This window comes from Argiope bruennichi, chromosome X1 (assembly GCF_947563725.1).
Source record: "Argiope bruennichi chromosome X1, qqArgBrue1.1, whole genome shotgun sequence".
NCBI classification, from domain to species: domain Eukaryota; kingdom Metazoa; phylum Arthropoda; class Arachnida; order Araneae; family Araneidae; genus Argiope; species Argiope bruennichi.
In genome coordinates this window covers 81,160,168-81,185,764 of record NC_079162.1, presented here as the reverse complement: position 1 = coordinate 81,185,764, position 25,597 = coordinate 81,160,168, and the positions used below count along the sequence as shown (strand labels likewise).

At 32.5% G+C, this 25,597-nt stretch overlaps 1 protein-coding gene across 10 annotated transcripts in view; it reads right to left on the bottom strand.

The window, feature by feature from the left end:
• Nucleotides 1-25,597, bottom strand: part of LOC129958567 (uncharacterized) — a 309,649-nt gene that overhangs the window by 47,677 nt on the left and 236,375 nt on the right. For 8 of the 10 annotated variants that reach the window (XM_056071121.1, XM_056071123.1, XM_056071128.1 and 5 more), the window contains 11 exons: nt 21,141-21,242; nt 20,925-20,999; nt 15,537-15,614; nt 13,832-13,909; nt 4,880-5,164; nt 4,640-4,729; nt 4,349-4,429; nt 2,879-2,974; nt 2,616-2,735; nt 2,389-2,535; nt 1,089-1,229 (listed from right to left, as the gene is read on the bottom strand). In XM_056071121.1, coding sequence (XP_055927096.1) covers nt 1,089-1,229; nt 2,389-2,535; nt 2,616-2,735; nt 2,879-2,974; nt 4,349-4,429; nt 4,640-4,729; nt 4,880-5,164; nt 13,832-13,909; nt 15,537-15,614; nt 20,925-20,999; nt 21,141-21,242 — 1,293 coding nt within the window. Of the gene's footprint in view, nt 1-1,088; nt 1,230-2,388; nt 2,536-2,615; nt 2,736-2,878; nt 2,975-4,348; nt 4,430-4,639; nt 4,730-4,879; nt 5,165-13,831; nt 13,910-15,536; nt 15,615-20,924; nt 21,000-21,140; nt 21,243-25,597 lie in introns of those variants that run through there. The other 2 variants (XM_056071122.1, XM_056071130.1) reach the window with 2 other exon arrangements.

The following is a 25,597-nucleotide window of genomic DNA, read 5'->3' as shown; positions in this document are numbered from 1 at the left end:
ACAATCTGCATTCATTGTAATGGCATTCTCCATCAAATTTTAATAGCAGATTATTTCTCGCTGTTAAATTTTAAAACTTATCTAAGCCTAAGCTTCAAGTTATTATTATTTAAGCCAATTTAAAGTTTCATAACTTAAATCACTCAGTGATTTTGATATTATAACTAGATAATAATACATACTCTGGTTAAATTATGGTATTTAATTTGGTTAACATGTTATTAAGCTTCATTTAAACTATATTAGGGTATAGAAAAGTAAGAGATAAGAGAATCGGGGCACCAAAATTAAATTCTTCTTCTTCTGCTAGAGAACCTATGCACTAATTGACATATAAAAAGTAGATCTCCAACAGATGGCCCCATTTGCTAGGGGGTGAGGAAAATATATTGTTATGTCAAAAACTGAACGGATATTTCCAATTGATTGATGGATTACTCGAGACTCAAGATAAAATTACCGTTTTTAAAAAATTGAGCCGTGTTTTTTCGCATGAAAATAAATTTTTGTTACTAATAAATCATTGTTAGAATACTTCATACAAACTTTTTATTTTTTTGAAAAATAAAGAAATTCAGTATTCAGTACAATATTATCTTACATAGATTTAAAAAAAAAATATTAATAGCATTTTAAGATTTTAGAGAAACGCATAGTAATACAGTACCTCACCTGCGCCTGAAGGTTTAATAAATAAACTGAAACAGTTTTGCTTAGTTTCATATTTCAGTCGATTACCTTAATACATTGATAGGCAATTACGAGATACCCTCTAATGGTGATCTTGTCCAGGACACTAACTACAAGTTATTTAGTAAAAACTTCATAGGGATCGAATCAAATTGGAATTTCGGACCTGCAATATGTCTTGGCAATGACTGTGTTCAATTATCTGAATGAAATTTCTTATACTTCTCTAGTTTTTCCACGTATTGAAACTTGTTATATTATACATAATAAAGAATGCAGAATAACAAGCATACATCAAATTCCATCTCACAAATTGATGTATAATTATTCGCCATTTCGGTATTATTTTCTGAGCCACTGAAATTTAGAATATTAAATCATGCATTAAAATGACTTACATTTTCGTTTCTTCCAATATGTTCCGCATCTGGGCTTGATTGCTGCCTTTGTTCACCTTCAACTATTACTCCAGTAGCAGAAACGCCGTCTTCTATAATAGCAGGCCCAGCAAATTCGCGACAATTTGCAATTACATCCTGCTAATTAAAATATATTTTAAGATTATTTTAAATGTATAATGCCATTTACATGATTTGAAATAAATTAACAATGAATATTTGATACGTTTTTCTTTTTTCGTCTTTAAAGAAAGATTGCTTGTTGCAGACCTCAATGAAACTCGCGTCAACATCTTATTTATGAAATCATTCTGATTTCTGTTAACGGAAGTTGAACATATTTCGTTACAATAATGAGGAAATATCATGGTGGTGTAATGCGTATATTCGTTGAGGTCTAAGCAGTGGTTTAGAGTATATTCAATGACAAATCCCAGTTTCCCATCAAGAGTTATTCTGGAATCAACCATCATTAAAGGAGACGTTCACTCATTAACAACACATAATTATTTGAGACTGATTGTTACGACAAGAAATAATGGTATGAAACGGCAGTATGACAAAAGGTAGGGCACATTTCACGGCTCTAATAAATGTTCGCTGACACTCCTAAGCTACTATACGAGTCATGTCCTTCATTTTCGATAGTACAGTGGCTGTTATCTTCCTTGGATGAATAAGAAAACACATCCATAAAAATAATTGAGTCACTAGAAGAATAAAATGTTGAATTTTTGACATGGCCCGGATATTATGAAAAGAAAGAAAGCCGATAACTAAAAAAAGCCAAATCAAATTTATCGGAACACTCAGGAATTCAAAGCCGCCTGGGGGTATGAATAAGGCAAAAATCTAACATTCTCCTAAATAGTTAAAAGAAGAAAAAAAATATGCAAGTTCTGTAAGAGGTCGAACTCCGACTATACCGACTATTATTTGTCAATATTTTTATAAAAAGTTCGTCCCATGACATGCATATACATTTTTTGTCAATTACAAAATAATAAGTAGACAGGGGAATTGTCAAGGGGTTATTTCATAGAAATTTCATAGTGATTAAATAAATAGATGTCCGGGACCGGAAACTTTCGAATTGTAATTGTAATTTCAGCGGACTCGTTCAATTACTCAAATAAGATTTCTTATCCTTCACTAGTTCCTTCAAGTATTGAAACTTGCAATACTTGAAGCATATGACAAGTCTCATCTCTCCAGCTGGTGTATGATTATAAGTTATTCCCAAAATTGTTCCTGAACAACTGTCGTGTAAAATATTATATAATACAATGAAATGACTTACATTTTTGTTACTTTTCACTTGTTTCTGGTCGGGTTTTGTTAACTGGCTTTGTTCAAATACTACTCCAGAAGCAGAAACTTCTTCTTCTTCTTCTTCTTCTTCTATAATAGTTGGCATAGCGAACTTCCGACATTTTTCAATTGCATCCTGTTGATTAAAACATCGTTTAGAAAACATTAAATGTTTAACACCATATATATGAATCAAAATAAGTTAATAATGATCACCTTATATTTTTGTTTTCTCCTTAGAATTTTACTAGAATGCAAAATTGTTGGTCTCGCTGGCGGTTCGTCACTTGGAACTGGATTGTTATAATCGTCAAGTTCAACATAAAATACCTTAAACTTTTTGAAAGCACGTATATTATTAAAGCACGCAAAAAATAACAAGATAAAAATTATACGAAAGAAAATATAATTATATATTGCACAAAAAATGATTGAGATTTGACCATGAACACTTGTAAATAACTTTAAGTAATCGTTACCTTTCCTGATTCTATTTGTCTCATGTGTGACTGTAATTCTACAATTTCCCGGCTGGAATTCAGTCGGTCATTTTCACGGACAACTGTAAAAGGAATCTGAAATTTTTTAAGAAATTTTTTTTTTTAATATTGCAAACTTCCCAAGAAATAAAATATTGTACAATATATTAAAAACGAAAGAAAATATTAGTAATGTGTGACCAAAATAAAGTGACCCAAGGTACAATCGCGGGGAGAAAAAGGAGTTTCCCATACTTATTTTGCAATCGATCATTTTATGTGAAAACTAAAAGCACCATTTTCAAGGTAGTAATGAATACTAAAAAATGCAGTGCCCAAAATTTTCGTAGGGGTTTGTCCATATATTTAAAATTGTACAAACTTCGTACAACTCCTTTTTTGATGTCATGAATAGATTTTATAGAGAAAAAATATGAATTAAAATACTGCTGCACGATCAACAGTATTTTAATGCCACATAAAAAGCTGTCGATATTTTGAAATTTGTGAATGCGCCCCGAAATTTATCGTTTGAGGAATAATATACAGAAAATTTAATATAATAGGAAAATTACTCGTAGGAATGAGTGGAAATTTTGATACCGCCCTAAAATGGTCTTGTCCTTCTATTTAAGTTAAAATTTAAGTATGTTACGATTTTTAAATTTTTAACTCTAATTTTGTAATTTTTTATTCACATATTAAAAATTACTTTTCCATGTTAAATAAGCATGAAAAATGTGTATAATAGCTTATATTTTCATAACAGAAAGAGTTTAGGCCAATAACTTTATACGTTTTTAAGATATGAATGAAAAGTTCAAACTCTAATTTTAGCTTAGTTTAGTTATATTAACGTCAGGTTTTTTTAAAGCAACACTAGGACTATTTTGTATTTTGCGACGGACTTCGTAACTTTGATCCGCGGTCAGATGACGAGGTCGACACATGAGCTGGCACCCCCTCTCTCCAAACTTCCACACCACACCAACGAGAGGACGTTTGGCCCGGCGGATTTAACGTGCACTAGACCCACTTACACAACAGTTCTTTGGTGGAATTGTGTATCAAATGTGAAACCCTCCGGTTCCGAAGCCGAAACCTTACCACCAGGCCACCGCGGCCTTCTAATTTTAGTATCAGAAAGTAAAAGTTTAGTTAGCTCATAATTTCAAAACAAATAGATCTAAAAGAAATGAAACTTGGTTCCCAAACATAACTTTTGATGCAGTTTAAAAATTTAACGAGAAAAATGGGTGTTGCCATTGAAAAGTTTTAAGTTTGCACTTATTTCAATATGAAGACGGCCCCTTACGAAAATTTAATTCAAAAATCTTTAAGAGCATATTAAGACCTTTCAAATGACGCCTTTTTTTTTATGATTGTAGGATGAACGATGCCAGAATAAAGTTGGTCTTCTCCTTTTTTTGTCCGCGACCATATATATAAACCACTTTACATAAAAATTACCTGTTTTCCAATAGTATGCGAAAAATTTCGAATTCTAAAAAATTCTTCTGGCGGCAACATTACAAATGGCGGCATACCACCCTGTCAAAGAATTTCAGCAGAAATTAAATTCTTTATAAAGAATGTAACATTAAAAATTATAAGATATAGTAAATAAGTTATTAAGCCATAGTAATAATATCCACAGTAAATCGTTTCCTGATATGATAAAAAGTATAAGTACAAGTTTACGATATGATAAAAGTAAAAGTTTCTCTGATAAAAAGTATAACTACATTATATTATTATTACCTCATTTGATTTTTTCGGTATTAAACCTTTACTTTGAATAATGTTTTTCAAAAGATCTGGGAATTTCTTGTAATAGCTTGGAGGAGAAACCTGAAATTTTTATTAATGCAAACCATTAAGAAATAAAATACAACAAAACATGGTAAAACAGGTAAAAAAATATTTACAAGATACTTCACAGAAAATGAATCCGTGATGTGATTAAGAATGCATTAAATATGCGTGCATGAGATCATTTACCTTCTTTGTCACTTTTGAATTTAATTTTTTAGTTGAACCTCCAATATTTTTCGAAAGAGATGACTGAGATTTCCTCAATGACCTAGGACCAGACCTCTTCAAGGGGGGCAAAGAGTCTCCTTTTCCTCTTTCAAGTCTCCTAGAAGAAGGATGAGTTTGCAGATTACTAGTCAAGATGTCTGGAGCAGAATGTCCAGGCAACATCCTTTGAATTTCTCTTTGATCTTTCAGCAGAAGGCTTTGCGATGAAAGACAGCTAAGAGGATAACTTGATGGTCTGTTGTCCTATAAAATACGTAGATGGAAAATTTGATGATGATCTTCCATAAAAGATATATTAATGGATGTTTTTAAGATGAGATTCCATAGAAGATAGGTAAATGGATACATTGGAAAATTAAATATACATTAGAGGCATTTGAGCCCATTTTGATAACGAGCTTTTCAAAAGTAAGAATTTACGACACATCCGAATGGGAAAATTTGATGGATGAACTTTATTTCAATGTTCACATTCCCATGAAATTTCATTACGTAAATTCAATCAATATGAATTTGTATATATTCTGCTTATGTAAATGATTTATTCATTTTCCTTATCATGAATTATTTATAAAACAATTTTCAATATTTTTTTTCAAATTTTCACAATAAATACAGGAAGAAAATTTTATTTTTAAAAAATTCGCTTATTAAATTAGATGTATCAGTACAAAAGCATTTTAAAGTTAATTAAATTTTAGAACGATTATCTAAAATTTTACAATTTTCAATTAAAAACAAAATAGATCGAAAATTATATACTTCAGATTAAAGGAATGGTATATTAAACAATATCAAAAATATCTTTTAACTGAAAAGATATTTTTAAAAACAAAATTAAAGATAGAGTCGAGTATTTTTTTTTTTGTACCAAATATTCTTTTTTTTTTTTTTTTTTTTTTTGTAGATTTGCAAAATTTTAAGGCCTAAATCAAATTAAATAGCACAATAGTCTCCCATGTTCCTGTAAACATTAAGGTTATTTAAGCTGTGTCACGGATATGAAGTATAAGACGAATCACACCTCCAGAGAAGATGACCTCTCTGGTGCTTACCATACTCCCAACCCAAAAATCAATTTGTTTCATAGAATTTTAAAAAGGTTGAATAATAGTGAGTCCTTCAGGCAGAATCTTTTGTGTGTGTGTGTGTGTGTGTGTGTGTGTGTGTGTGTGTGTGTGAGAGAGAGAGAGAGAGAGAGAGTTAGTAATGTAACACAAAAAATATTGTTTGCTTGTTTTTATCAAGCAACTTAGTAATGTGCTTGACAGAAGCAAGCAAACAACATGATTCGTTTACAGAAGCATGTTGCTTGCTTTAGTAAATAAGAACTATGAAGACATAAGAAATTACACAATTTCACTTTACAAAACCAATCATAAAAAATAAATACACACAATGAACAGACTATAAGATGAGAAAAAAAAATGATACGAACAAGATAAAATATCATGAAAAGTTGAAAATCAGTAAGAGAAAATAATGAAAGAAGAAAAAATATTTGAACACTTAGAAAACTACGCTATTAGACCAACTTTTTAATGTTCGGGAAGTACAATCTTACCAAAACCATCGTCGTAAACTACGATATAGCTAGGATTTAATTTCCTGAATAGTGATTAACTTGATGAAAATTCGTTATCTCTTACGTAATGTTTAATAAATAATTGATGATACCATTATCCTATCCTATTGGTTTGAGCTAGATTAAAATAAATCAAAATAACCACAATATAATCTTGTGATTTCAACCTTTTTACGAACGAATCTATTTTTACATTAAAAAAAAGAGCACATCCTTTTTTAGAATTCAAACAATGTTGCCATGCAGTAAAAAACAATACAATGTTGCAATTCAAAGAATAAACTATGAATAATAAAAATAAATAATAATTATAATTAATTATGACAACTTCAATACTTAACATCCTCCCACCTTTAGTTGATAACAACTCAACATGCTTTACAATCTTAATTTGATATACTTTAAAAAATTTAATTTACCTCATAAAGCTATTAATGTTGCAATTATTCATGAAAACTAAAGTTAATAAAATGTCTATAAGTTCAGTCTTTTAGATATTTTCACAATTCGACCACCCCGTGTTACAGTTAGTTCAGAAACAGGATCAACTGATCTATTCTCAAAAGAATTATCTTCTTTATTTTCGAGTTTTCCAATTGAACAGGAGAAGGCTGTTAATTCACTAGGTGATACTTCCAAAGGATATATTCGTTGAATATGTCTTATTAACGTTGTTATTAACTGTTTAGATTTTCACAACCCGGTTGTTGTGATCTTTTCCTGGTAAGATCTCAATAATCTTTCCTAAGGGCCAGTTAATACGCTTAAGATTATCACTTCCAACCAAGACTATGTCAACAATCCTGATTGAATTTTGTAATCTAGGTTTTGGTTTTTGTACAAGTTGTCCTAAATATTCAGACCTAAACCTATTTCTTAAATCCTTTTGAAGAGCCTGACCTGTCCTCTTTTAACCAAAAATTTATGTTCCAGCATGTCAATATCCGGTACATTTGATTCCTTTATGTCATTTAAAAACATAAATGGTTTCAGGGTTTCATCTTCAGAAAAATAGGTTAATGGACGTGATTTAACTATGTTTTTGCAATCAATCAGCACAGTTAGCATTTCTTCGTATGATAATAGAACACGACCTAAAACTTTCTTCAATAGATCTTTAATAATTCTTATAAGCCTCTCCCACCAACCTCCCCACCACGGAGCTGCTGGTGGATTAAACTTCCATGCAATTAAGTGAACAGCAGCAAATTTTTTGAACACGCTTCCAATCAAGTTATTTCAGCTGATTATATGCTCCTGTAAAATTTGTGCCATTATCGCAATATATTGTATTGTGGATATTCTACCGCGTCGGGAAATAAATCTTCTTAATGCCATAAAAAAAAAAACTCTCGGTAGAAGCAGAAGAAGCAAGTGCACAACCCAATAAACGGCAGATGTAAAAATAATTATCCAGTTTTTTTGGTTGTCTTTAAGGAATAACGTGCATTCAATTCAAACATTCAGTCAAAACATTCAATTCAATCCTCAAATATATGGCTGATGCATAAGAATCTTTGCTAGCATCGACTAAAGTATGCAAAGAACATGCCTCTAAGTTGTGTGTAGGCAATTTAACCCATCTTGGAACCGCAATTTCCTTTAATGCTGGTAGCGCATGTAACCAATGCATGAATTGCTTGCGTATGTTTTCAGGAACCTCTTCATCCCAATTCAGTTTCAGTTTTCAGATGTCTCTTTAAATTAATTTGGGATAGAGTGTGACGAGTGAAACAAAACCCGTTGGATCAAATATTTTATGAGTTGTCGTTAACATAGTTCTTTTGGTTATGTTTTTCATGTTCACCTGATCCAGCCACTTCATATTAAATTTCAAAACATCTAATTGGTTATTCCACATCAGTCCTAGCACACTAATATCTTCATTTTCTCTTTCAAAATTTAAGTCTTGTTCTAAAAATGACTCTTCCCATCCTCTGAGTTCGAAATCTCCCTTAAGCATTAATTCGTTAGCTTCTGATTGAAGTTTCTTACATCCTCCTTATTGGCCAGACTTGTCACCAAGTTGTCCACGTAAAATCCATTTGTAAGGATGCCAGTAGAAAAGGGATACACTTCCAAATTATTTTTAATATGGTAATCTAAAACAGCTTCTAGTAAAAAAAAAGACTGCTCTTTACACCGAAAACCACTCTAGTGTGTCTGAACATTTTATATTCTTTACAGTCCTTATTCTTCCATCACAGAAATCTCAAGTAGTTTCTGTCAGTTGCACAAATTCTTATTTGAAGGAAACCTTTCTTGATGTCAACAACTACCCCAATTTTCTTTTTCCTAAATTTAATGAGAAACTCTGGGATGCTTTCTATCCAATTCGGCCCATATTGTAAACACTGATTTAAAGATAGTTGGTTATGCATTTGAGCAGAAGCGTCAAACATTGGTTGAATAGGGGTTGTGCTGCTATCCTTAAAAACAGGTCTATGTGGCAAGTAATTTCCAACTAAATATATTTCTTCGATAGGAACTTCTTCTATGATGCCATTGTATAAATATGCCATCATTGTATAAATTTCCAGCTATTAGTTTCTCTGTCGTCTTAGCTAGTCTTTTCTTGGCCAATTCAAAATTATCCGGTAAATTATACGAGATGTCTAATCAAGGTAACTTAACTTCATAACGGCCATTCACAAACTTTACTGTTTTCAAAAAATGCTCTTTAGTAATTGATTCTTGCTCTAGTTTTGATACTTTTTCGATTGGATCTTTAATACCAATTAAATCTAAATTCCACTGGTCAGCAATTTCTGCATTTCCAATAAACAATGAAGTGGCCATCGTCGCCATATTAGAATCTATATCTTCTCTTGGATTTTTGCCAAGTAAAGTCCACCCGAGATGTGTTTCAATTGCTATTGGTCGGTAAGATAAAATTTTTTGCCTTCCGGTAATTAATTTTCCATATACATCAGATCCTATTAAAATATAAATCTTTTTTTGGAACACTTGATATATCTGTGAGAGAAATATTCAGATACTTCAATTCATGTAGCAGGAACCATTTTTTGTTGAATATAAATTCCCACAAATAACATCCTGATCCAAAACTTCAAAAGTGCAAGTAAACTTTCCATTTAAATTTACCAACGTTATCGTGTAACAATTATGTTTACGTTTTTCTCTATCAATACCTCCAAATAAAGAATGTATGATAATTTCTTCTCTATTAGGTATGTAATTCATTTTTTCAACAGTATCTTTCAATATATATGATCGCTGTGGTCTAGTGTCCAATACGGCATACGTTTCCAATTCTTTACATTCCGAAATTAATTTAACTTTCAAAATTGGTAAAACAATCACCCGTGTTAGTTATAGCAACATTTGAATTCTCATCAGAAGAATTTCTGCTATATTTTTCTGTCCATCTGGAGGTTCTGAACTTATATTTAATTTATTGCACATTAAAGCTTCATGTTTATTACTACATATGATACAACGTAAATTTATTCTACATGATTTAATTTGATGCCCAGGTTTTAAACATGCATAACAGCAACCTTTTTCTTTTAATATTTTTCTTCTATCAGATAGATTCATTTTTTGAGCAGAATAACATGCTGAACTTAAATGTTTACCATCGCAAAATATACATTTTCTAAAATTTATTGCTGAAGTACTTATCAAGGCTGACGCAGTAGGAATTCTATCGTTAGAATATTTTATCATTGGTTTAGCTCTAGAATGATTAGCTTTTGAATCATTATTTTTTAATAAACCAAATCCTGATACTGCAAGATTAATTCGTTCTTCATTTTCAACCTAACATTTAAGAAAATTCATCAGACTATCTAACCGAACTTTTGAATCATCAGCTGAAGTAAAAGTTGAATTTTGATGCCAAACTTTAAAAAATTCTTCATTAAAGCACGATTCAATTAATGGAAATAACACAGAGGAACACTTATCTGTAGTGCCACCTAACGTTTCAAGTGACCGTAAATGAGATTCTAGCTTGTCATATAACGAAGAAAAACAAATATTTTTAGTCTGATGTGTTGAGATAATTAACTGTAGTAACTCCCTGATATATACCTCAACCAAAATGTCTTCACGACCGAATCTTGATTTCAAACATTCTACTGCTTTCAAATAATTTTCTTTTAATGGCGGGAAGCTTTCAATTACTTCTCTTGCCCTAAAACCTTTAACAGTAGTTTGTATTAAATATTGATATTTATCATCTTTAGATATCTCATCATCATCATGTATTTTCTGAAATTGGCTCCAAAATGAAAGCCAATCTTTAATATCGTCGACAAATTCTCGGAATTCTAATTTTGGTAATTTAAACTTTCTTGTATATTTATTTTCAGAACATGCATCATTATTTTCATTTGCTAATGAAGAAGAAATCAAAAATGACATACCTTTTACTTAAATATCAATAAATTTCACATCATAATTGCCGGCAAATTGAAATTCAGCATCCGATTCTGCTGAGTCATCATCTAATAAAAGCGCCATTATCTGTTCATTCAGATTCTTTAACTCGGAATTCTTCTCCGCAATTACAGACAACTGCACTTGAATTTCATGTTTACTTGGGTTTTCAGTCTCCAAAAAAACTTGTAAACTTGAAACTGCTCTAGTAAAGGCAACTCTAATGGCCTTCCTATACTATGTTAACTTCCCAAGTTCCATAATGCGAAAGTAAATAAACGTCAATCTTTCTTATTCAAAACAAAGTCCTGTCATGGACGCCAAAAAATGTTATATAATGCTTAATAAATACTTGATGATACCATCATCCTATAAACTAAATCGTTGTTTTGAGCTAGATTAAAATAAATCAAAATAACCACAATATAATCTAGTGATTTCAACCTTTTTATTAACGAAGCTTTTTTTTTTTTACATAGAAAAAAAAAAAAAAAACCTTTTTTAGAATTCAAACAATGTTGTTATACATTAAAAAATAATACAATGTTGCTATTCAAAGAATAAACTATGAATAATAAAAATAAATAATAATTATAATTAATTATGACAATTTCAATACTTTACATTACCAATACTGATAAGCACCAAAACAGAAAATAATGATTAAATTAAGCAGAAGATAATTAAAAAACAAAAATAATGAAAAGTAAATAATGACATAAAATATTTAAAAGATAAATAAGCATAAAAAATATAATTAATTAATTTGTTCACACGATTCTGAAAGTATAGACAGACACACGTTCAATTTCTTGTTGGATTTGGCTCACAATTCGATGGGTGTTTATAATATAGATGTTAAATCTGTGCCCAGAATTTTATCCATCTATTGGTTTTATCTTAACATATATTCGAACAGGCAGACAGACAGATTTCATGTGAGTGGATTTCCTTCAAAATTTGACAGAAATCTAGAAATTTGGTGTGAAGACTTTTTATGAAATTTCACCCGTCTAGATCAAATTGTTTTTGTGTTATCTTTGTCACAGACAGATATTTTTTGAAAAAGTGTTTTTCGAATTCAAGGAGATTTGAAACGGGGAGATATGTCAAAAATTCGAGTACAAATTTTTGACGATTGCAATACTTTTTTTAAATTATGTATATGAGAAATGCAAATGAAGTATTAAAAAAAAGTATTTCTTGAAGCCAACCAGCGACAATACATCGCATTGCTTCACAAATTAACAAAACTCATCAAAGGAAGAATTTTATTCAATGAACTGCTTTAAACTGTTTTAATAAAAGCAAAGAAAGCATTTTTTTTTCTTTTATTACAACTTTAACAGTTGCAAAATAATGTGATTCAACGATTTGAAGACGCAATGATATTACATTTAATTTCATTATAAGAAAAATCATTGTAATAAACTGTGTCCAAAACTGATTTTTCAAAAATTATTAAAACTAAAGAAAAAAATACACTCACTCAAACAAATTAATTAAACTTTGAATTAAAAGTTTTAGAAATACTTTCTTAATTAGTAGCACTCAAATGTCCAAAAAATAATTTCCCAAATTACATGCTCCTAACTTCATTGGCTTTATGTTGGGCGTTGCTCAGAACAAACCTTTATATATTAAGAGAGTTTTCTATAAGAGTTATAAAAAGAAAAAAAATCGCTATAAAATTATAGAAAACACGAAAAAATATTAATTAAAAAAAAGCCCTGAAATATAAAAATTTTGAAAAAAAAAAGAAGAAAAAAAACTTTATTTCTGTAAAAATTTTAAAAATCAGATCCGGCTGTTTTTTTTCCCTTAGTCAAAACAAATTTGGAAAGATTGGTCCAACAAATAAAAATTTTCAAATGGATAGAGACATTCAAAAAGTCCTGCGAAAGATATCATGATCGTTGAAAATTAAAATTTCACCATGCAAGATTTTATGCAATCGAATAACGTAATTACACACAGCAGTTAGTTACAATTTAATGTAATACAATTGAATAGCTGTAATAGGTCGTTCAGGTGATTACTCCAAAACAACATATTAATGAGAATGATGATAGAAAATATTATTGTTTTTTAGAGTAGCTTTTCCCATGTTCGATATATCTTTTTGGCGCACCAAATTTATCGTGCTGTTTTCTTATTTTCCGTTGATAGAACCAATCTGCATATACTTCTTTAACAACACATAAAAGTTTAAATATATACTTACCAGGCACAACTTTAATACATTCTTCAACATCTAAAACATTAAAAATTGAAGTTTGAACGTTTTTCGATTCGCAATAAGTATGGCACATTATATATTTCGTACTGCCCCTTCCGGATAACTATTCCAGTATTTTAATAAATTGTTGAAGAAAAAGAAAGCAAAAAAGAAAAGAAAAGAAAAAAGAAAAAGAATCATTAAGTGTTATTTCAGTATGTGCTGGAACCCCTAGATTCCTTCCTCGAATTCTTCCCTTTTGTTGACTTTCTTTTTGATACGTCCAGTATACAAGCATTTACAACCATGATTTCGAATGATCATATTGTAACTTGTAGAGAAACAAAAGGAAAAGCTTTCTTCGCCCTTCATGAGAAAATTAAGCACTTTTTAAGGAACTTTTCTGAAAATTAAATACTTTTAAGGTGCTTAAAAGTGGTTTTCCAATTTAAGTACTTTTTAAGCACTTTTCATTACGCTACGCACCCTGTAATAAACGTTCTATCTTAGAAAACCTTATCTTTAATACTGAAATAACAGAAATGAATCCTCACCAAACAACACAGTGTACTAATAAAATTCCACGTCACAAAACAAAGTAAATATAAAGCTACAAAAAAAAACCTAGCTAATTAATTTATTTGAAATTAATAGGTATAAAGATTCAGCGATTTCACCAAAACCCGAAGAAAAATTATATTACCGTATTTGCTTCTTTAGAGGTACTCGGCTGCGGTTCTACATTTGGCATGAAACTTCCAGCAGGAAATGTAGAAAAAGTCTGAAATTTTGCAAACCACGTATGTTCTTTTAAAAAGAAAATACTAAAAACATACAATATTACAAAATACTGAAAACAAATACAGAAAAATTTTAAGTATCATTCTTATTGATAAATTTTTTATTCTTATTCTCATTAGTTTCATGACTTATTAACTAATATTTTAAATCTTTCCCTGGAACTGAATTTTTTGGGAAGAAACAATTCGAACTCCAATAAATGACAGAAGAATGAAAAAAGAAAATCTGAAATTCTTATAAAAAATATTATCAGAATCTTCTTTCAGGCATGCAGTGATAGAAATGACGTTTCTTACGAATAAAAAAAATATTTTAGTCCGTTTATAACTTTCTATTCTCAGTGACAAATTCTTCGTCCATCCAAGAATTTATGCAACTAAGACAATTTTGATTCATCTTTCATGCCATGAGATATGATATCCTATGTTGCACTCTAAATTTTTATTGCCTTCCAAATCAAATGGTCATTTAAAATTACATTGAAACTTAAACTCTACCTAAAACTTAAAACTTTATATTGATTTAAAAAAATTTATAAAAAAAATTGCCTTGGCCATGAGAAATTATCCTTTTATAGCTAGTCATTTCATAAATGATAACATGATTTAAAAAAACAGGATCTATTTTCAATCCTTTTTCTCTGAAATAAATTTGTTTTTCAGACTTTGTCAATTCTGTATTATTGGCATATCCTTGTCATTCCAATTTGATTCATTAATATCACGCTTTTAATTTTGCGGATATTTTGCTAACTGATTAAAAAGAAGCATAAATCTTAAATAAGCATCTGAGAGAATGCCTGCTTTCTGTGGCAGCTGAGAAATGCTACAGCCAGTAGTGATTTCACAAAAAAATTTCTGGGGTTCCCAGGAAGATAATCGTTATGAGGGGGAAAAAAATCACTCGCTTTCAAAAAGGTTAATAAATTGTATAAGACTTTGCTAATGACAGATATATTAAAGAATTTTCATACTGACAAAATGCATGTGTGGACTAAAAAAAAATATACAACAGAATTCTGACCCTATTCTGGGTTCCAGGGAACAAGAAAATCTTTAAGAAGAAAGAAAACTACTCGCTTTTAAAAAGGCCAATAAACTGTATAAGACTTTGCTAATGACAGATATATTAAAGAACTTTCATACTGACAAAATGCATATGTAAACTAAAAAATATACAATAGAATTTTGACCCTATTCTACACCACAAAGTTCCCTTGATTCAACCATTAATTGTTTGTGTTAAATATTCCGCATAAAACTGCAGACATTTCACGTCCTCAACATAGGAACATAAAGCTTTGCTATCTGAAATAAGTAGGGGGGGGGGACAATACTTTACATCTGAGTTCAAAAAGAACAGAAAAAAAAAAAGGAATATGGTGAAGCTTTAAAAAGACGACACACTCTCAGAATCTTAGAAAGACTTATTTTTAATAATAAAATAACAGGAATGAATCTTAACGAAAGGACATAGTTCCAAAGAGGTTCAACAGCATATGAAAACAAATGTCACGCTACGTATAGATATAGCTAAAACTTTCTTCTGAAATTTACAGCAATAATGATCCATAAATTTCGAAAAAGTCTCAAGAAAAACAAAGTTACCTTATTTGTTTCTTTAGACGAACTCGGCTGAGCTTCTACATTTGAAAAGACAGGTACGCCAGAAAATATAGGAAAAATCTAAAATTTTTAAAAAGCAAATATTTAAAAAAGCGCTAAATAATATTACAAATACTGTAAGCAAACACATGAAGAAAAAAAAATTAAAAATCAATTCTAGGAACCACGAATTTCAATATTTATGAATTCTTTTTGGTGGTTAGACTTTAAATTTTTCTTAGATATAAAATATATTTGAAAGAATCAGTCAGCGCTTCAATATCCATGCATGCATGCATTTGAGGCTGCACAACATTCTTATCACTATTTTTAATCATTTATGTTATATATATAAGTATCGATTGTAAATCAAGTTAGTTAGCTCCACCAGTCTCTGCCGCTGAGGATGTCGCTACTAGTCTCCACTGGTGATTCTGCACTACTCTCTTAACGCAACTGAGATTCCATAATCTGAAGCACCATTCTGACATTCTCTCAGTCTAAAAAGTTGAACTTCGCCACGCTTCAAGGAAACCGTCTGATGTTCTGCCTACATCCTCAAATTTCATCATGAGTGAAGAAGAGAACTTAAATTGAGAAGTTGCAAGAACCAATTCAGCAACAAAATCAGCAGCTCCAAAGGATAACATTTGTTCCAGATGGTGAAAACGATTCAACGGATATGCCCATAGTTTATCGAATTTCTCCAAAATTTCCTCCTTTATGGCCCGACAAACCAGTGCTATGGTTCGCTCAAGCAGAATCTCAATTTGTATTGGTCCGTATAAATTCTGATTCTACAAAATTCCACTACATTGTGACCAACTTGGATAGTAGATATGCGTCTGAAGTTGACGATATCATTATCAACCCTCCACCTACAGCTATGTACAAAACGCTGAAAAAGCAACTTATCCATCGACTCGCATTTTCTGAAGAACAGAGAGTGCGACAGCTGTTGGGATTTGACGAAATGGGAGATCGCAAACCATCTCAGTTCCTAAGACATCTGCGTTCATTGGCTTGCAAGCTTGAGATAAAATCCAAACTCCTTCGTTCCTTGTGGCTCCAGCGTTTGCCTTCTCATGCACAAGGCTATTTTTCAGGGACAGTCCACTCTAGAACCAGAACAAATGGCTGATAGAATTATGGAGGTTTCTCTTCCATCATCTTTGCCTTCTGCGAGTTTTACCCAACCGCGAGTTGCGTCTACAGTTGCTGCAAAGACATTGGAATCGCTTGCTGCGAAAATCGAGGATCTTACTAAACAAGTAAAACTATTGCAAATAAACTCAAATTCAAGAATTTCACGGAGCTCTTCACGTCGTAGATTTCGCCCAAGTCTTCAGCCTGCTCCAGAACCAAATATATGTTTCTATCATCGATGCTTTCGAGACAAGGCCAAGCGCTGCATAAAACCTTGTGGTTTTTCGGAAAACTCTTCGGGAAGCCAGTAACGGCGACTACAAGTTGCCATAGTGGAAAGAGTCGCCTTCTTGTTACCGATCAGCTTTCCAAAAGACAATTTCTCATCGATACTGGTTTAGACCTATGTGTGTTTCCACGCTCTCTCCTACCTCATCGAAAGCCAGATTCGGATTTCCAGCTGAACCCAGCCAACAATTCAACTATTAAGACCTATAGTTTTCTGATTTTATTGTTAGACCTTGGACTTCGTAGATGTTTCTTCTGGCGTTCTGTCATTGCTGATGTTCCTTTGTCTCTAATTGGATCGGACTTTATGGCTCATTTTGGACTCTTACCGGATTGCAGAAACAAACTTCTTTTGGACACAATTACGAATTTATCCATTAAAGGAGATTCTACTAATCGCCCTCCGTTGAACGTTAAAGTCATATCGAGTGAGTCTATACCCTTCAACGATATTTTGAAAGAGTTTCCAACACTCACACGTCCTGCCGGAACTCTTCGCAACGCTTGTCATTCCACAGTTCATCATATACGAACAGCACCATGACCTCCTATCTTTTGCCGGCCACGACGTCTTGCTCCAGAGCGAATGAAAATTGCCAAAGTTGAATTCGAAGCGATGGCAAAGGAAGGAACTGCTAGACGTGGTGAAGGACCATGGGCGTCTCCCCTTCATCTCGTGTCTAAAAAGTAGGGAGATTGGCGACCGTGTGGCGATTGCAGGGCTCTTAATACCCGAACAATCCCAGATCTTTATACTGTTCGACACATTCATGACTATTCGAGACGCTTACGGGGCTGTAGTATTTTCTCTGCCATCGATTTGGTGAAGGCATATACTCAATTTCCCGTATACCCCAGAAGATATATCAAAGACTGCAATTACAACACCGTTTGGACTATTCGAGTTTCCGTTTATGAGTTTTGGTCTTCGGAAGACAGGACAAACCTTCCAGCGATTCATCGACGGTGTACTGCATGGCCTAGACTTTTGCTTTGCCTATGTTGACAATACACTCGTTTTCCCTGCAAATGAAGACGAGCACAGACAACATCTCCACATCATTTTTCAACGCCTGTCGGATTATGGCCTCCTATTGAATATTTCCAAATGTATCTTTAGCATAACAAGTATGACATTCCTTGCTTATGAAGTATCCGCTGAAGGCATACGCCCACTTCCAGATCGTATCGTGGATCTTCAAAATTTCCCAGCCCTGAAAACTGCACGAGACTTGCGGCGTTTTCAGGGTCTGGTGAATTTTTACCGCCAGTTTTTACCAGATGCTGCCAGTTATCAGGCCTCTCTTCATGAAGCGCTTTCAGGCCTCCAAAGCTCCCAACTTTTGTCTTGGACTCCTGAACTTGAGGTAGCGTTCACGAAGTGCAAGGATGCGTTGTCTCGGGTAACACTTTTATCGCATCCAGCCCCTCACGCTCCTTCGGGACTTTTCACTGAAGCTTCGAACCATTGTGTGGGTGCAGCATTGATGCAATTTGCTGATGGCAACTGGAAGCCGCTAGCATTTTTCTCCAAAAAACTTTCACACAGTCAGTCTCAGTGGCCAACTTATTATAGATAACTTTTCGCTATCTACAGTGCAGTTCAGCATTTTCGTCACATTTTGGAAGCTCAACATTGCACGATCTATAATGATCGTAAGCCCATCGCCTATGCATTTCTTCAAAGTCGTGAAAAGCTTCCTTCCGTACAGCTCAAGCAATGCTCATTCATTGGACAGTTTACTACCGATATTCAACATATTATTGGCGCTGACAATGTAGTTTCTGATGCTCTTTCTCATGTTGCATACATTGCTCCACCACCTGGGAATCTTAAAGCTATTGTGGAGGTACAAAAGGGCGACCAAGAGCTATTGGACTTGCAGGCGAACGATAATTCTATACATTTGGAGAAAATTCAAGTTCCTGGTTCTGACGTAACACTGGTATGCGATACTTCCATGTCACGACCAAGACCCTTTGTACCTGCATCTGAGCGTCGTCAAGAGTTTAATTCGTTGCATGGGCTCAGCCATTCTGGTTCACGTGTTACTTCTCGTCTGGTTTTCACGCGTTTTGTTTGGCCCAGAGTTCAAAGCGACTGTCGTGCCTGGTCTCGTTCCTGCTTGCATTGCCAAGGCTCAAAAATTCTCCACTTCAAAATTTTGTTCCAACCCCAGTCCGATTCCGTCACGTTCATATAGACATCATCGGAGCACTGCCTCCTGCAAAATATTATCCCTACTGCCAGAGAGTCGTCGATCGTTTCTCCAAATGGGCAGAAGCATGGCTAATGGAATCCATAAATGCAGAAGAGATAGCTCAAACCTTTTTTACTAGCTGGATCTCCAGATCTGGTTGCCCCGAAATTATCACTACCGATCAAGGGAAAAATCTCGGTATTTTTACTGCATTCAAGCGTTCCCGTACAACTAGTTATTATCCGTGTTCAAATGGAATGGTCGAACGTGTTCATAGGCAACTCAAGGCCTCTTTGATGTGCTAGCTCGATTCCTCTTGGCTCGAAGCACTACCCGTCGTTTTGTTCGGTATGCATAGCGTGTACAAGGAGGATCTTCAAACTTCATCCTCTGAACTTGTATATGGCGAAACTTTACGACTACCAAGCGAATTTATTTCTCCTATTTCTACTCAGATGCAACCACTCAACGCGTCCACCTTTGCTGACAGACTCCGGACTCACATGGGCAAATCGCGTCCTTTTCCAACTTCTCGCCATACACGTGATGCACCGTTTGTTTTCAAGGGTTTAGAAACTTGCGCTTGTTATGCTGCGTGATGACCTTCTTCGAGGGGCCTTACAACCCCCTTACACAGTCCCTTATCGCAATTTGCAGCGTCTTGGAAAATTATTCGTGTTGTGCATTGACACAAAGGAAGTCCGTGTCAGTGTGGATCGCATCAAGCCAGCTTTTATCCTTCCTGATGACACTCCAGGTTCAATAGCACTTGTTCCCAAGCCTGATCTCCAACGATACAAAAGTTACTACTCGTTCTGGACGAACATGTAAAATGTACGGACTTTCCAAGCCTAATCTATTTCTCTCCTTATGGGGGAGGGTGATGTGGCTACACAACATTCTTACCACTATTTTTGATGAACAACGTTCTTAAAGCCATTTGTAACAAAATCGAGTTTATATTTTGTGCTTTATATTTGCCACTAATTTTAATCATTTATGTTTTATATATAAGTATCGATTGTAAATAAAGTTAGTTAGCTCAGATCTGTCTTGTCTGAATGGTAACCAGCTACCTACACATTTATGCAGCTAATTCATCATCTGCGGCATCTAAAAAACACTACAGTCGCAAGTAATTTCAATAAAAAGGAAGGAAAACTTTTTTTCGGGTAACTCGGAGTGCAAGAAAAGTGCTGAAAGCCTTATTTTCAATTATTCGATAAATCAATAAGACATTGTTAATGACAGATCATCAGGACTTTCGTACTTACAATAGGAAAGATATGCTAGTTCTTATTTTTATGATGGATTCGAGAAGCATACAAAAGAACTCCAATTATGTTGTGCGTCACAACGTTTCCATACTTCATCCATTAGTTAGCTAAGACTATTTTATGTAAAAACTGAGAAGATCACAAATCGTTAAACATGGCTCTTTGCTAATTCAACTTTGTAGTAAAAAAAGTTTAATTTTCAAAAAAAATTGAATTAAAAAAAATTAATGTCTTAGATATTTCAAGAAAGCGGTGTTGTAAACATATCCGGAAACTTATCTAATACTTAAAAAAAAAGAAAAAAAAAAAAAAAAAGGAATAAATTCAAACAGGAATACAACGTCAAACGGCAGAATTTAGTAATGCAGTTCAACAGAACACGAAAAAATAAAAATCCAGCAATGAAAAATATAGCTCACTTTTTTAAATTTACAGCTATAGTGATTCGGTGATTTCGCAAAATCCTCAAGAAAAATTACCTTATTTGCTTCTTTAGAGAAATTCGGTTGTGCTTCTACATTTGACAAACCTTCACCAGATGATGTAGGGAAAGTCTGAAATTTTTAATAGCACATATATTTAAAAAATAATGCTATGAAATATAGTATTTTAAAATATTGAATTCCAATATATGCATAAAAACTTTAATAAAAATTATTATGGGTCACTACTTTTATTCACAAGCCTTAACTTGCCTCATTTGACTCTTCCGCATTTGAATCTCTGTTTGGATGTACACTTTCTGTGCAAGAATCAAGTCGCTCTTCCATAAACGTCAGATGACTGGAGGAGAAGATCTGAAATTTTTATAACAAATTTTTCGTAAAATAAAATATCATTAAAATCTTCTACCAGACATGAAGTGAAAAAAAAAGGCATTTCTTGGGGCAATAAAATGTTTTAGTCGTTTATACTTTTCTATTTTGAATGGCAAATTCCTAAATCATCGATACATTTATGCAACTAAAACAGTTTCGATTCATCATTTATGGCACGACAAGCTAATCTATGCTGCACTTGAAATTTTCATTACCCTCCAAATCGAAATATCGCTTAGGTACTTTCTCATACTTTTCTTTACAGTTACAATGAATTTACAACAGGAATTCAACACATTCTCCATTAATGAAAAGATTCCTTCAACCATAAGAAATCATCCTTTTCTACTAGTCATTTTTTTTAACGCTGAAGTAATAAAAGAGCAGGAACCTGCGATTATGTTTCTCTGAGATAAATTTGTTTTTCAATCATGGTCAGTCTGGTATTATTGCCATTTCCTTTCATATTTTAATTCGATTTGGTAATATCAACGCTTTTAGTTTTGAGGACATTTTATTAAATAATTAGAATGCAGGATAAATCACAAATAAACATCTGATGCAATGCTTGCTTTCCGTGGCAGGTGAAAAACACTACAGTTTTTAAGGATTTTACTGAAAAAGAGAGAGAGAAACCTTTTTTTATTCCCCTTTCCCCTGGCGAGGCCCAGAGACATGAAAAGTGATCAAAGCTTTAAGTTTTAACTACTCACTATCAGAAAAACAGATAAATCATACAAGAAGAGTTGATGCAAGATATCAAACGAATCTTCACACCAGCATTAGATACGGTATTCTCTGATTTGTATGGGGTTTTCTCAAAATATACGGAACTCTACGTTTTGTAAACTGGCTGTAAAATTAATGTAAAATTGAGAAGACCTCAAGTTACTTAACGTAAGAACACGGCCTTTTGCTAGATCAACTCCGCAGAATAAAATACAACAGTTTTCATTTCAGTTCAAAGAGAAAAAAAATTGAACGTGTAAATTTTAAGAATACGAGGTTGTAACCCATCTAGCCTGAAAAGGTTACTTTAAAGTTGAAATAAAAGAATAAATTCTCACCAAATAGTACAGCATTAGCGGCGGATTTCGACAATGAGAGGTCACAGGCACTAACCTATTTTGAGGCCCGGCTGGCAAGCAAAGTCCATCGATAACAAAAATGTAACGTGAATTAAATTTATTTGCGCTATTAATTTTAAGCTCAATTTTGAATATTCGTTATTTAATTTGAAGGCACTTCTTATATTGTTATTCACTTCAACTATAACGTTTCTTTCCTTTTGTTTCTACGAAAATATACTTCATTATTAGCAAAGTACGTATATTACGTCTCTTTTTTTTTTTTTTTTTAAACAAAAAAATGGTTTGCATCATTGAAAACTATGCTGTAAAGCATTTCACTACTGCATTTCATATATATGTATGTGTGTTTTAATTCTAAAAAAATTTGCTGTAAAATGTTAAGCAAGAGTCAATATTTAGCAAAATTTATTTATTTTTCGAGGGAATAAATAATTTGCCTTCCATATGCAATTTTTAATCTGAACTGGAAAAGTCCTATTGTAAAAGTGATCTACGATTTCAAAAGTTTTTTATATGTACAATTCGGGAAGGAGGAGCGGGGAGGGCAGTTACAGTTGATGACAGCTGTTTCTAGATAAACAATAAAATCTGTGTTGGCAAGCGAAATGGCATGTAGCTTGGGATAGCGAAAAATGCAATTTTATTCAGAACAGCAATCATACAGGGGAAAACCCCCATTTAAAACTGTAACAAACAAACAAAAAAAAAATGCTTTTTTTTTTTATTTTTATTTTTTTTTTTTTTTTTTATTTTGTGGAATTAAATAGAAAAGAGTTTGTAAGCATTTTTCAACAAGCTCTTTTGTCCCCATAAATTGTATTTTCCTAAAAATAATGCGTATATCGACCTCAAAGTTTCCCAGCTTTTTCTCTTGTGTAACATATACTCTAGTGAAATTGCAAAAATTTCACTGAAAATAAAAGTCTGGTGATAAAATCGTATAGCAAATTTCAAATGTATATAAGCTTGAAGCCTTTTAGTTTTCGCTTGGGTGGACAGGTTGACAGATTTCCTGTGCATGATTTTGTTCAAAATAGAAACCTACAATTTTGGTTCAAAGACCACATGCCAAATTTCATACCTTCCAGGTCGTTGAGGTCGTTGTGTATTCGAGTTACCGTATTCACAGACATGAACTATTCGAGCGCAAAATGGTCTAAAACGTGGCAATTCTGACAATTACAGTGCTTTCTTTTCGCATCCGAGAAAGTAAAAAAACCCCAGTCCAAGGCTTCTTAAAAGTTTCATGGCCTTTTGATCATTGCAATGCATTAGAAAAATCGCCGAATTGCTGTAAACTACATATTTTAAATTCGAAATGCACAACAAAGACCGAATAGTGTCATGTGGTTAAAAGCTGTTTGCTTGTTATTTGAAGGAATTTGAGTAAATTGAAAAGTCATTTTTTTAATAGAATCATACCCATTATTTTTTGAATCAGAAAGGGATTTAGACAGTTTTAGGCCTTAGACAGTTTTAGGCCTTAGACAGTGCACATTATATGGTCCTTCTTTTAATAAACTTATTTAGTTACACATTACAATACATTTTTAACTTAATGAACACGTGATTATTCATTTTAGCACATATCAAGCAGCATTACAATGGTACTTTTGAAATGGTTATAATAAAAATGGGAAAAAAAGAAGAAAAAAAAAAACGAAAGTAAAATTTTTGCAAATACAGAAAAAGATACTGAAAGATATGAAAATACTGCTCCTGTTTTTAATAAATAGAACTTCATTGTAATTTTTCATAATCTAATTCCTATATCATATTCCAGTCCCTTTGATAAGGAGGGGAAAAAATACACAACAGCAATTTTATTGCTTTTTGTTACTGAGTTAGCTATTCAAAGCTGGCCTCTTAAGTTTGCTTCCGGATAATAGGGAGGAAGTGAGAGAGTTGAAATGCTGGTTTTTCATAACAAAATTACAAGTTAATACATTTAGTAGAAAGGTTTAAATAGGAAAATTATAAACGTTTAAAAGACCCTTAAAATGATGGCTTAAAAGATATGATAGCTTTATTAGGTAAGAAATAACTTTTTAAAAAGTGCAAATCTGGAAAATGGCATAATTTTAAAAAAAAAATTATTGGAATTTTTGAAATTCCTCTAAAAACGTGTTGCAAAAAAAAAAAAAAAAAAAAAAAAAAAAAAAAAATTAAACGGTATCTGAATTATTTTTTCTAAATTTCATTTTCGTCGAAAATAACAGAGTGGTTGAGAAATGCCTACAAGTGCTTTTAATTCGGTCAGAATTAGTGAACCGAAAGAAAATATCCTTTTTTTTTTTTTCTTCTTCTTCTTCTTCTTTTTAATCCTGTTCTAAGAATGATTTCGAATGATATTATAATAGTGATTTTACTCCTGAGCGTAATGGTCAACAAAAAATGCGGTCAGACTTAACAATTGAGAAAAACTCTTTACTTCAAATATAATTTTCACTACTTTTTCTGAAAATCTCCTATTATAAAGCCATCTAAATTCATAGAACACCACTTAAAATTTTTTTTTTATCCGTGAATTCTGACTGATGGAAAAATATAAACACATTTCGACGACGATCCTATTTTTTACGACACAGGAGAATTTCTCAAAAAATATTAGAGATATTGATACGAAAATTTTCCCTCCGACATGACACGTATTTAACCCTTTGACAACACATTTATTTGAAACGACTTTTGTATTTGAAGGGCATTTAATTTTTTGAACATGTGAAGGCAGTAGCTTTTACATAAGAATTCATCTATTTCTTATCATTCGGAATATATTCTACTACATGATATTGAGAAAACTTAAGCTAGTTAAAAGTATAAAGAAAAAAAAAGAAAAAAAAATAGAAACCATAAATTCAAACAAATACAGAACGTTCTAATACGTCAAATGTACCCAAAGGGTTAAGTGGAATTTCAAAATGTTCGGTCAAATTATATATATATATATATATATATATATATATATATGTGTGTGTGTGTGTGTGTGTGTGTGTGTGTGTGTGTGCGTGCGCACGCGTGTGTGTAATGATAATTTAAAATCTAATTTAAACTTGGCTAGTTTCCTAATTTTTAGCTCAATTCAGCCCATGTGAACTTCATTCTGGAATGTTCTCTTCTTTCCTGATCCCATTCCACTTTTTCTGTTTAATTAATGCAATAGAAAGCTCTGTAAAATTCTTTCGTCAGCGGCTCTCACGCTCCGAGTGAAAGGATAAAAAATTGCTGACATAAATAGACTCT